Source organism: Phocoena sinus, chromosome 11 (assembly GCF_008692025.1).
Source record: "Phocoena sinus isolate mPhoSin1 chromosome 11, mPhoSin1.pri, whole genome shotgun sequence".
Lineage (NCBI taxonomy): Eukaryota > Metazoa > Chordata > Mammalia > Artiodactyla > Phocoenidae > Phocoena > Phocoena sinus.
Window position 1 is genome coordinate 69,362,433 of NC_045773.1, and position 13,718 is coordinate 69,376,150.

Here is a 13,718-nt window from a genome sequence, read left to right on the forward strand (position 1 = left end):
ACTCAACGGCAGAGTCGGTCTGGAACTTGCACCCGTGAACCTATGCCATGTGCTCCTTGACTCATCCAGGCCCCTGCTTCCTTCCCTTAGTCTGAATCAGTAGTTCTCAACCAGGGGAGATTTTACTTCCCTTGGGGACACCTGCGATGTTTAGAGACATTCTTAGCTGTCGCAACAGGTGTGAGGAAGATGCCCCTGACGTCTGGTAGATATAGGGCCAGGATGCTGCCGAACAGCCCACAATGAACAGGACAGCCTCCCACAACAAAGAATCATCCAGTCCAAGATGCCAATGGTGCCGAGGTTGGGAAACCCTGGTTTATATAATTAGCACAGCTCTCTCCTCCTTTTCTCTGCCCGTCTCTTTTTTCTTTTTTTTTTGGCGGTACACGGGCCTCTCACTGTTGTGGCCTCTCCCGCTGCGGAGCACAGGCTCCGGACGCGCAGGGTCAGCGGCCATGGCTCACGGGCCCAGCCGCTCCGCGGCATGTGGGATCCTCCCGGACCGGGGCACGAACCCCTGTCCCCTGCATCGGCAGGCGGACTCTCAACCACTGTGCCACCAGGGAAGCCCATGCCCGTCTCTTTTTTAAGCCTGGACCAGAGGCAGGAAAGGAATGCTGCTGCCGGACGGGGCTCAGTGGATGAAAGCAGGGTCTTCTCCCTCCCCATTCTCTCCCTCTGCTGCCTTCCCCTCCCCTCTCCCCATTCACTATGCCCTCCACACCCTCAGGTCCACATCGACACCAAGAGTGCTTCCCAGATGTTTGAGCTGATCCACAAGAAACTGAAGCACACAGAGGCCTACCCCTGCCTGCTGTCTGTCCTGCACCACTGCCTGCAGATGCCCTGTGAGTAGCTCCCTCAGCCAGCCTGAGCCCCTGGCCCCGGGGCAGCTGGAGACAAGGTGTCAGAAGCTCCCAGGGTTGGGAAGTCTCCCCATGTCTCCCCCTGCACCCCAGTTCCCAGGAGGCCAGGCCATAGGACTCAGGCCCGTGCTCTTCCCTTCCTCCTGGGGGTCAGGACTTGCACTGTCCCCCAGCAGAGGAGCGGGGGAGTCAGCCCTGAGCAATGCCATCATCCTGGTCCAACAAGCGGGAGCTTGATCCCTGAAGGATCCAACAGCTCTGGCTGCCAGCTCGTGGCGGGGTCGTGATCATTCTCCTCAGGGCGTTCCAAAAAGGAGTTTTGTGCTTGCGGGGAGCAGCACAGCTGTGGGAAGAGTGTGCCTTGCCTTTTTTTTTTTTTTTTTTTTTAAGATTTTATCAAGTCCTCTATCTAGCCCTTGCTGGCTCCCATCCTACCACCCTTGTTCCTGACTCACTTTACAAATACCAAATGTCAGTATCTATAGAAGCAGATGCTAAGCTCTTACGATCCAGGTGGGCCCGGTGACTGAGTAAATTATACATAATTACTAATAGCCACGCCAGCATGCAATTTGAAATGAGCTATAACTGCACCATTTGGTACTTAAGCTCTTCATAAAATAGAATATTTGGAAACTGGCATGGCCCAACATAATGGTCAGCCTAGACAGACTCTCTTTAGTGGTGATGATGTTGGTGTTGGTAATCGAGGTGGTGGTGACAACTACGATTTATTGTCGCCATCTCTGGGCTGGGTGTGATGGGAGGTCTATTAAGATAGCGTCTCTATACCTCAGAATGGCTTAAGGAGTGTATTATTATCTCCAATTTACAGTGAGTGAACCTGAGGCTCAGTGAGTCTGTACATATGAAGGAATTTTGTTTCTTTGGGGTAAGGGCTTTAGATGAAACACACTCTACTTCTGTGAACACATACTTTACCCTGTGTTCCTGGTTGAAAGGTAAATGGAAAACGATGGCCACTTTGCAATGCATGTGTCAGTGGAGTGATGGAAAGGAGGACAGGCACAGTGACCTGGAAGCTGCCAGCTCTCCAGAACTCAGTCTAGAAAGTCTTCGTGGAAGACGTGGGAAATCCGACTTCTGCTCACATGACTTCCTGTGTTTAGTGCTCCAAGGGCATTGTGAACGGGTCCCTCTGTTCTGCCTCAAAATGGGGCTATGCAGATGTGACCTTCCACTTTGTGGGCATTATGGCTTGCCTTTGAGGCCAGGATCATGCTGCTTGACCTCCCCTTGGTGGTCAGTAGAAACAAAGTACTTGGATCAAGAACCAAGGAAGAGGAGCTTGTGACCATCACGTGAAAAGAAAGTCCACGTCCAGCCAGACTACGATTAGAAGGGGATGCCCATGGGGCCCTGTGCAGGCGCAACACACGATGCCTTTGCCTTCACAGTTCAGGGTCACCTTCACCACGAAATCTGCCAGGATTCCACAGCCACTTCTTCAGCCCATTCTGACCCCCTCTCAGTGTGCGCCTGTAATGAGTCTCCATTCATCTTCCTCTGTAGGACAATAGCACTGATAATCCTAAAACCTTTTCTTTCAAAAAATTTTTCCCTGGAGACTTCATTATTCAGCATGTAATGTTTGGAGCAGATTTACTTTCTTAAACGTGCTTTTTGAAGATAATTGTAAAAAAGCAATTTGCATTCCCCAGGTATAGGATACTCAGGGTACCAACAGGGAAGAAGACGGCCAGAAAGCATTTCAGGGAATAGAGAAATATATCTAGACGGTTGACACATTCATAAAAGGTCAGTTGCAGATGAGCAAGAAATGATAGGATTTATGAGTCTTCATTATCAGTAGTTGCATTGCCTCCCCGGTCAGACGGGGAGCTTGTCGAGGGAGGGGAGGGACTCACCTCCCCAGCCTGGCCCCAGGGAGTGACGCTAGGGCAGGGCCCCAGGGGGTTCCAGGGCTCAGTAAAGATACGATGCCTGTCATCCCTCAGACAAGAGGAACTTCCAGCAGTGGCAGCTCCTGGACCGCATCCTCCAGCAGATCGTCCTCCAGGATGAGAGGGGTATGGATCCTGACCTGGCTCCCTTGGAGAACTTCAACGTCAAGAACATCGTCAACATGTGAGCAGTGGCCATCCCTCACCTGTCTTCCTCTTCCTTTCCCATCCCTCTCCTACTTGGGGTCTCACCAGCGAAACCTCAGCTCCCTCTCTCCAGCCCAGACACCTCCAATGGGCCTTGAGCAAAATCAACAGAACTCCCCGTGATCATGGAAATGTTCCACACATGCCACTGTCCAAATGCGGCTGCTGAGCCCTTGACGTGTGGCTAGCGTGACTGAGGAACTGAGTGTTACATTTCATTTAATTTTCATTAAATTCAAGTAGTCACGTGACATGGCTGGCGACCACCGTATTGGACAGCACAGGTTTAAAGGGGGTGTACGCAACTCGCCATGATCCACTGCATTCAGTGGGTTGAGGGGGAATTACACGTATCAACACGGAGGAGAAGTCAGCAAACTATGGCTACAGGCTAACCCCCGCCCTCCAGCTTGTTTCGTATGGTCCACGCGCCAAGAATAGTTTTACATTTTAAAAGAGTCGTTAAAAACACACACAAGAATATATGACAGAGACTGTACAGAGTATATAAAACCGAAAATAGTTACTCTGGCTCTTTAGAGAAGGTCTGCCAACCACTGAAAATAGAGCATGACAATTGAATCATGGGGCTGTTGGAAAACGATGTCAGAGCCTAAGGTCTCTGGCTTATCGTCTTTGACCGACCCTGGGTGTAGAGAAACACCGAGAAATGAGTTTAAAGTTGTGTCAGCCAATAATCAGGCCTCATGTTAGCACACGGACCTTTTAATTTTAAACTTTTTACTTTCAGTCTAAGCCTAAGTCAGCTGCCCTTAAGGAGATGAATTGGCTCTCAAGGATTCACTGTGCTGCATCGCAAAGCCAAGGAGAAAATGATTTTCTGAACTATTCATGCTACTGTTTCATTTGCACAAATAGCTGGGTGTTGGTGGAGTCAAAATCCTAACTTGGTATCTTGGACAAGTACAACTAGGAAAGTAATCAAAAGGCAAGCTTTATTTATTTTTGAAGTTTTTTAAATTTTAATTTTTATTTTATATTGGAGTGTAGTTGATTTACAGTGGTGTGTTAGTTTCAGGTGTTACCGCAAAGTGATTCAGTTATACAACACATAGATCCATTCTTTTTTCAGATTCATATTTCCCGTATAGATTATTACAGAATATTGAGTAGAGTTCCCTGTGCTATACTGTAGGTCCTTGCTGATTATCTATTTATATATAGTAGCGTGTACATTAATCCCAAACTCCTAACTTATCTCGCCCCCCCACCTTTCCCTTTGGGTAACCATAAGTTTGTTTTTGAAGTCTTCGAGTCTGTTTCTGTTTTGTAAATAAGTTCATCTGTATCATTTTTTAAATTAGATTACACATATGAGTGATATCATAAGGGATTTGTCTTTGTCTGACTTCCTTCACTTAGTATGATAATCTTTGTGTCCATCCATGTTGCTGCAAATGGCATTATTTCATTGGTTTTTTTTATGGCTCAGTAATATTCCATTGTATTCTATGTACCACATCTTCTCTATCCATTCCTCTGTCGATGGACATTTAGGTTGCTTCCATGTCTTGGCTATTGTAAATATTGAAGGCAGCTTTATTTTCATCTTCTACTAATTCTTTACATTACTTAGTGGGGAAGCTTTTCGTCTGCCAGAGGATAACAACTCCTCGGGTGCAATGAAGTTTTTGCTGCTTCTTGGACAATGGGAGTCCTAAGCTCACTTTCAGCTGCCAACATAGCCTCAAATCTGCAAGTAGAAGGGCTAGTCTCAGACGTGAATCAATATTCTAGATTGGATTTAGCCTTGAGTCTCTCTCCGTGGACTGGGGCTGGAAGCTGCAGTGGGAAGAGAGTGTGAGAGTGTGTGAGAGAGAGTGAGTGAGTGTGATGGTTGGCTTCTTTTTCTGTGTTCTGTTTCTCTTCTAGCCCCTTCTACCCCCACCCCCCCTTTCCTCTAGCTAACCGTTTTCTGACCCCCACCAGAGGCAGCATGGGGGCAGGAAGGAGAAGGGAAAAGGCCCTACTTGATCAGGTAACTTAGTAAATAGGCTTCCTGCTCTCTGGGCTTGGCACATGGATAAAGATATGACATGTATTCCTGGGGTCTTCAGAAGTTCCTTGCTGGGGGCCTCTCGCTACAGAACCCTGGTCACTGGAGACACATGTTTTTCTTTTTTTCCCTCCAGGCCTGCTTGGCACCATCCCTTCCATCAGGTCCTGATTCACTGGCAATACAATACACGTAGACGTACACTGTTGAAGTGTCCAGATGGACTTTTTGGATGAGACTTAAAATAGCTTCAGCCGAATTCCTCCACGATGCTCTCTGGCTCATGAGAAACCCTCATGCAATCTCTCATACTAACAAATTCTTGGAGTGTCACGGGTCTCCGCCTACCCTCTGGACCTGCCTAGCCCCAGTCTACCGTGCCTCCCTCCCGGTGTCAGGGAACATGGGCCAGACCCTCTGGGTGGGCGCAAAGAAGTCACTTCACTAGATGGTGCTGAAGGAGGACCCCCACCCCCGCCCCCCCGCCAGAGAGGATGACAATGGCTCTCTCCAAAGAAATCTATTCGCAAATTATTTCCCCATCATACTTCACTCCCTCTTTATATCCTTGACCTGGTTGAGGAGGCCAAGAGTCATGGATCTAACTTCTCTGCGTTTTCAGATTTACAAAAGAAATGATTATTGAGATCTCACCTTGGAATTTCACCTCTCTTATACCTTGATGTCTGGGTAAAAGCTTCATTTTCACCGCTTGTAATGAGCTTGACAAGAATGAAGGGGCTTCCTGTGATTTAGACACATCACCTCTTTACCCTCTACCCACTTACTCTGTGTTACTGGGGTGGGTAATTTCTCTTGCTCTCACACATTGGTCATTGGAAGTCTGGACCATGGTAAGGCCAATATTTTGATCTCTCTCAGATGCGAGAACCTATTTGTACAGAGGGGTACAAATCATTGTACAACTAAGGGGAGCCTGGGATTTAGTCCTGGCTTTACCACGAGTTAGCGGTCATCTCCTTTTCTGGTCTTAGGATCTTCAACTCTATCCCAGAGGGGTTGGACTCTAAGGGTCCTTTCAGCTTTCTCAGACCATGGAGAGACAGGTAATGAGAACTTGTCAGGGATGGGACCTGGAGAGACATCTGGAGAGTCAAAATCCTAGCCTCCTTGATGTGGCTGGACAGATTGGAGATCAGGGTACCAATGTGGGGAACTGGAAGACGCCATGTCTTCTGGGAAGCTGTGAGCAAACAGTCAAGAGACCCTTCACTCCCCGCCAGGCTCATCAATGAGAACGAAGTGAAACAGTGGCGAGACCAAGCGGAGAAGTTCCGGAAAGGTGAGGGGGCTCTGCCCAAACCCGCTCCCTGCGCCCCACCCCTCCCCTGCCCAGCCGAGGACCCCATTTCCTCCTTTGGAGAGGGACACACACGCATTCACATCCTCTCTTCCCATTTCCCCTCCTGTCCTTCTTCCATCCCAGAACACGCGGAGCTGGTGAGCAGGCTGGAGAGGAAGGAGCGGGAATGCGAGACCAAGACGTTGGAGAGGGAAGAGATGATGCGGACACTGAACAAGATGAAGGACAAGCTGGCCCGAGAGTCCCAGGAGCTGCGCCAGGCTCGGGGACAAGTGGCAGAGCTGGTGGCCCAACTCAGTGAAATCTCAGTACGTGGCCCCTCCTCTGCTTTTACATAGTTGAGCCGAGACCTTCAGGCCAGTGGGGGGAAGAGCAGGCCTGGGGAGGAGGTGAGGACCCCAGCGTGGAGGAGACCTCAGACCAGGATAGAGGGGACCCTTGAGGCTGCAAGGTTGGCACCTGTGTGAGATAAAAACAGCGTTCCTTCCTCCGGGTGACACTGTCCCAGGAAGCACACCGTGGAAAGCAGAGTGTGGGTGGGGTTTGGGCTCCCCTCCCCCTCTCAGCTGGGTGCCCGTGTGCAGGCCTGTCTGTATCAGTCGCGCTGTTGCATGTGATGACTATGACTGTCCACTATGTCTGTGTTTGCCTTGTGTGTACATCTGTGTGTTGGATGTTCAGGATGCAGAGGGAGAAAACGGGGCTTAATTGTGTGTGGGAGGTGAGAGCAGGCTTCGGGGTCTAGTCTAGGTGGAGAATAAGAGTAAGGGAAGGCACAGTGATGGGGGACTCGAAAGGCATCCTTGTTGATGCTTTGTCTTTTTGATGTCTCTGTCTCCCCACAGACAGGACCTGTATCTTCCCCACCTCCCCCTGGGGGCCCACTTACCTTGTCTTCCTCGATGACAACCAGTGACCTGCCTCCACCCCCGCCCCCTCTACCGTTCACCTGCTGTCCCCCACCGCCACCACCCCCCCTACCCCCCGGTGGGCCTCCCACTCCCCCTGGTGCCCCACCTTGCTTCAGTATGGGCCTGCCCCTCCCCCAGACCCCTTCCCCAGCAGTGATGTCCCGCTCAGGAAGAAGTGTGTCCCCCAGCCTTCACACCCACTGAAGTCCTTCAACTGGGTCAAGCTGAATGAGGTGAGTAGCAAGGAAGAGGTCAGTGGATCCATTCTCCTACAGCCTGGGACAGTTAGCCCTATGGATTGATAGCCCGCTATTTGCAGATCTCCACCTTGGGTGCTTTCTTTGATGGGAGTGAGGGTAGGCACAGTGGATGTAGAAGATGGGGTTGCTGCTGCCAGAGCACAGGGAGGAGGTGGCTTGGCGTGCGGTGATGCTCACATTGGCAGAGCCACCTACAAATGGAATGTGAGTGTACTGAGGGTTACTGGAGTAACATAGGGCCAAGCAGGGGTGCTTTCTAGACGAGACAAGGGCTTGGCTAGACTGTTAAGGATTGGGTTGATTTGAGGAAAAGGGTGGAACATACAGGTGAAGATCTTGGGCCCGGGTCTAGAGATGGACTGAAATGACGAAGCCATGACAGGGTCGCAGGGCGGGGCAATGAAGAGCTTGATATCAAGGTGTAGCCATTTTGACATCCTCCCAGGGGAAGGTGCGAACACTGGCTACTTTTCTAGACTGCTCAGCAGTGAGAGGCCTTCCTGAATATTATCCACTAAGAACCACCCATCCCGGGCCCACGTGTGGGAGTTGATTCCTCTATTGGATTCTCACGAGTGTAGAGTAGAGATGCCCTGGGTCACGTTGGACCCCTGGTAATTGAAGGCCAGTTCCAGCCTGGGCCAAGCACTGCTCTGGTTCTGTACTATAAGAGGACCAGTGGCTTCATCCCTGAGGTAAATAGATACAAGAGAAGTGGCCTCAGTTAGCCTGACTCACGTTCACCCTCCAAAAACGGTCTGGAGCTGGGACTGATGGATGCCCTCTGACCTTGTTGTATGGGGCCAGGGGACTAATTCTTGGGGAATTCATTACCATACCACTCTGTGAGCTTAACTTAGCTCCAGTGGAGACTTAGAGTGGGAGGAGACACAGATTGCTGAGTAGATGGTCAGCTAGTTTGCTAGGTGCCGTCTCCTGGTGGTAGACCAGTTAGCCCGTCAGTCTGAGGCCTGCTTTGTGTAAAGCTTTCTGCTGGGGGCTGTGATGGATAATAATAATAAAAGGTGAGACGTAACATTGCCCTGAAAGAGCTTTGCATCTGGCAATTAGGAAGTGTGTCCAAGGAAACACCCTGAGGTCCTGGGGATGGGTTGCAGGAGAGGTTCTAACCTCTAACCAAATCAGGTTTGGCTCTAACGAACGGTGGGATCTGCAGAAATCATTCGTGTCATACCTGTTTGCTTGTCTGCGAGATGACCTCTGATTCCTTCTACCTCTGCTTTTGTTATCTAAGTGGAAAGACGAGGCGTGAGTATAGCCCATTCGTTGCAGAGCCACCTGCTAGCAGCATTTTGAAGGGACATTGTTAAGGTTGTAACAACTGCATCACACAGCTCTGCCCTGTGGATACTTCTCCGTGGTCACAAGGCCAGCCAGAAAGGCCAGCTGCACACGGGCAGGCAAGCAGCTCTGCAGAACCAAAGGTCGTAGGCGGCGTGGAAACATTCATTGTTCATGATCAGAAATAATATTTTTTAAATTGTGGTTTAAAAAAAGAAAGAATTTTGTTTTTGCGTCCTGTGCTCACAACTTATAATTTAAGGTTTTAAACATGTAATGAAGGGTTGCTTAGGCATTAGGCATCTCAACAATTAAGGGGGGCAAACAAGGCACCTAATGTTTTTGTAAGATTTTCATCTTGAAGAGCTTTGTGCTTAGGATTTTCTCTGGGGTCCAGTAATAATAAAGCCTATATCAATTCCTCAGGGGCCCGGAGCAGGCCGGAGTCTCATTCCTAGACTGGAAAGTCCAGGTTTGATGGAGCACATGTTGAGGAGCCCTTGTGGGAGATGTAGCGGCAGGGGTGAGGGAGGCGCGGCTTCGAGTCATATTAGTGAACGTATCATCCCATTCCCAGTCTTCGAGTTGAATGACTAAATTCAGGTCATTTCGTCGTTTGGGCTGCAGTTTCCCAATCTGCAAAATGGGGGTAATTACGATAACCAGCTCAAAGTGTTGTTGTGAGAATTGACTTAATACGTACAAATTACTTGGAACAGTGACTGACACGTAGAAGACCTTTAAAATAAGAATATTAGATGCGTTATTATTAGTGGGACTACCATGTGTGCTTTAAGTGTGTTCTCTCACTTAATCCTCACTCCAATTCAGTCAGGTAGATGTGACTGAGACTCAGTTTCCTTTCACGGGACATGGGAAGAGAAGAGAACCTCTCCATTTGCCAACAGCTTCACTTAGGGGCTGTCTGACCCCAAACGCTCGAGGAGGGAAATGTAATGAAATGTGTTTTCGAGAAAGAGTTCCCTGGCTTGTAAAGGATGTCTCTAGAGGGGCGGAAGCCCCAGGAATCTAGACTGGGAGTGATGAGGTCTTGGCCAGAGGGGTATAAAAATTGAAGAATGATTGTATGAGGTGGGCGCATCTTTAGGATGTAGAGGATGTTAGGAATGGATGTACATCTCTCTGGCCTCAGACCTCAGCTGCACCTTCAAGAAGGGTCGCAGGTCCTTCTGGTGACCATGGCGAAGGGAGAGTGTTTGGGAGACAGTGAGGGGGATCCTGGGTTGTCTGTTGTCTCAGGGGAAACTCTTCTGGATGTTGAACATCCAGCTCTGTCGTTCCAGCCCTTTTCCTTCTCATCCTGGCCTCACTGAGAATAAGAGCAGTGGGAAGCTTTACCTCTACGGGCCTTCCCTCTCCACCCACCTCCACCCTGGGTCTAGATTTAGATGGAGAACGAGTTAGAAGTTCCCCCTCCCCGCCTGCCCCGATCCGATTCCCCTTCCCATCTTCTTTCTGTCCAGGAGTCTGGTTCCTCATCCCAGCCCCCTTCCCCTGACCCACACATGCTCCTGTACAACACACACACACACACACACACACACACAACACACACACACACACACACACACACACACACACACACACACGTTGTTTCTGCCATGAGAAGAATGCGTCTGTGTTGGGTTTGGCCGGTTGCCTGCATCCCTTGCTGCTCCGAGCTTCCCAGCCCAGCATTCCACGAGAGGGTCCCTGGCCTTAGGAAGGCCACAGGAATGTCCCCACCCGCCCTGCTCTGGCCTCGCCTCCCCTTTCCAGAGTTTAAGAAAATAAAAGTGAGTGAAGGATACGTTTCTCTCTCTGAGCCTTGCTGAGGGTGATGGAGGGAGGAGGCATCGGCATTAGGAAGGTCCCCGGCTGCCTCCAGGCAGAGGGGGGTGGGGAGGTTCTAATTTAAAGGACAGTGAAGCTCTGGACGAGGTGAGGGGTCCTGGGAGGGGGACTCTCATCTTGGCCCTCGAAGCCATTACTGGGATATTACAAGACCACTAGGGCATTCCTGGCGTGGACAACAGCTCTTCCCCAGATCCCTGGAGTGGGGTTCAGTGCAAGGATCCTACACAGAGGTGGGCAGTGCCTGAGCTGAGAGGCCTTGTTATGTAACCCCTGGGTCCATTCCAGCTATGAGGGATGGGACACCCTCTGACCAATGGGAACTTGTGGAAGAGTCTTGCTGGCCCGAGCAGTCACTAAAAAGGGGCCAGGATGTCCCAGCCTTTGGCATTCGTCCACTTTCTGGGAATCTGGGAAAGTGGGAGGAAGACCACTGGGAGAGAAAATGACCACCTCAGATACAGGAAATACAGTCAGCCCTGAAGATCTGAGGATCCCAAGTGTGTGTGGGCACTCTTCCTCTGAGAACACTGGTTTGGTTTGGTTTCTCTGGAAGGAGTTTCATACTCTCCTTTCATACTTGCCCATCCATCACTCCAGCACTCCCTTGATTTCTGGAACGTGCTTACATGTAGCCCCAGGTGAAAAGGAGGAGAAGGAGATTGCCTGTGGCCTCTCCCCTGGAGCAGAGTATTGAAGAGGAGGGGAGGGGGAGGAATCGACCCCCTTCTGAAGGTCTGAGAGCCTGGCTATGGGCCTGTGTGCACCTGGAGGACAAGTGGGGTTAGGGAGGCATCGCGCATCTCCATCATGAAGGAGCTGAGTCGGCCACGGGGTCTCCTCCCTTCCCTGAATCTTAGGAACGTGTCCCTGGCACCATATGGAATGAGATTGATGACATGCAGGTGTTTCGGATTCTGGACCTCGCGGACTTTGAAAAAATGTTTTCAGCTTATCAGAGGCATCAGGTAACACCCTGCCCCCTCTAGCGTCTTGAGTCTTGACTTCACACACACCCTTTGAACTCAACCCTCAGCCCCTCCCTTCCTCTCTTCCTCCCTCCCCCTCCCTTCCACATATACTGAATTGATTTTATTCTTTATCAGGTACCATGTTCTTTCTGGGGACATAGATATGAGTTAGTGGGGTGCACTGCATAGGGGGAAACATCCCATTGTATTAGTTTGTATTTGCACATCAAGTGGTGAAATAATACGTTGTCCATTTCTCTCTTTGGTCTTGGAGCACTGGAGGTGGAGTAGCAGGGCCAGGCCACTGTTGACCTTGCTCTTTTTTCTGGCCCTGGGACCTAGGAACTACACCTACAAGGCATTATAACTTTTCCACCACATTTTCTGCTATACTTTCATCTCCCAACACTCCCAGGAGTCGAGCAGAGGACGTTAATGTTTCAAGGAAGGTGGAGCTACTTCAGGTCACACTGCGGGGCTGGGGCTGAGGCTGGGGCTGAGGCTGGGGCTGAGGCTGGGGTTGGCCAAGAGAGGCCCTGGCTCTGCTCTGCAGACGCTGTGTACAGAGGCTGACCAGCAAGCCTGCTCCTCCCGAGGCAGGACAGGGCTTGGTGTCAGGCTTGGTGTCAGGACGCACGTGCTCTTGAGGCAGTACCTGCTGGGTTGGCCAAAAATGCCGATTCTCCAACCTCACCCTCCCATGAGTGTGAGGGCCCAGGAATCTGCATTGCAGAGCTGGGGGCCATCCTCCGAGGTCCAACCTGGGCATTAGCAGCCTAGAGGCCTCGGAGCGTTTGCTTCGTCTCTGGGCCGCCTCCCAGGAGTTGTTTCCTCTCCAGGCTGTGCTGTCTTCTTCCATGTTTTCTCCACTGACTTCAGGTTCCAGCCCTGAGGACTTCCCCAGGTGCCTGTGAGTGGGGTCTGGGCCCTCATGGCTCCTGGGCAGAGGCAGCACGTCATGGCCAGTCTCCCCACTGCTTTCTGCCAAGGCCAGAGCTGTGGATGACCCTTCCTGAGGGCGGGCAGGACCAAGAGCACGTGTGACTGCTCCTGGGCGACCAGCCAAAGGGGTGCAGGGAGGGCGGGGCTCTGGCCCTGCCTTAGGGGTCTAGGAAAACCAGATGGTTTGTTTAACTTAAATGTAGGTGCTCTAGGCCTCTGATCCTTTACCCCTAATTCCAGGAAGCCCTGTGCCCATGTCCAGCTGGCATGGTACAGGCAGCAGCTGTGGCCCGGCTGGGGCAGGAAGAAGTTCTCTGGAGCATTTGTTGTTCCTGTGATCAGTGCTCCCGAGCAGGGATGGAGGGAGTGTGTGCCGGGGGGATATCAGTCCTGGGCGAGCACACACCTTCCCCTATTTTGAGAGTCTTCCTCCGGGCCAGGGTTCCAGCCTGGCCCACCCAGTCTCCAGGGCCCTGAGGTAGGGCTATGGTGGGGGCTGGGGGGAAAGAGGGACTCCGGGGTTTAGGACAGGCTGGGCCTGGGGCCTCCCAGTTTGGGGAGTGGAGGGGAGTGAAGACGGACAGCGCCCTGCTCTGTCTCCCCTCATCTCTCTGAGCCTGCTCGGTCCAGCACCCTGTTTCAGGGCTGGGCTCACCTGGACTACTGTCACTCTGCAGGTCGCCCGGACTCTGGGGTGTTGAATTCACAGCAGCAAGGCTGGAGACCCAGAGCTGTGCTGCCCTGGTTGCCTCCTCTTTCTGTCTTGGGGTCCGGGGTGCATGGGACAGGGACGGGCCTATGAGCGTGGTCTTCCCTCTGTGCTCTCTGCGTGTCCTGAGTTAGTGACTTCAACCTCACCCGGGTCAGGAAGGGAGGACCAGGGGTGGGCTCTGTCCCCTCTGTTCCCTTGGAGATCAAAAGACAGACAAGGGGCAAAGGGTAAGGAGCAAAGTTCAGGGACGCCTGCTTTTCTCTGTCTCAGTGAATGCAACTTTCACGTGCTTTCAGCTCAAGTTCGGTTGTGGTTGTGTCTCCTTCCCTATTTAGAAAGATGCAGGGGTGCAGGAACGCCCTCTGCCCTCTGGGCAGATTCCCCGCAGAGGAGCAGGAAGAACTGCAGCCAAGGCCTGGGGTGG

The 13,718-nt window shown here is 51.3% G+C and overlaps 1 protein-coding gene across 1 annotated transcript in view; it reads left to right on the plus strand.

The window, feature by feature from the left end:
- Nucleotides 1-13,718, plus strand: part of DAAM2 (dishevelled associated activator of morphogenesis 2) — a 119,629-nt gene that overhangs the window by 89,652 nt on the left and 16,259 nt on the right. Inside the window, 7 exon segments of the mRNA XM_032648396.1 lie at nucleotides 734-851; nucleotides 2,849-2,978; nucleotides 6,263-6,321; nucleotides 6,466-6,650; nucleotides 7,188-7,361; nucleotides 7,364-7,486; nucleotides 11,530-11,637. Of these exon segments, the coding sequence (XP_032504287.1) occupies nucleotides 734-851; nucleotides 2,849-2,978; nucleotides 6,263-6,321; nucleotides 6,466-6,650; nucleotides 7,188-7,361; nucleotides 7,364-7,486; nucleotides 11,530-11,637 (897 nt within the window).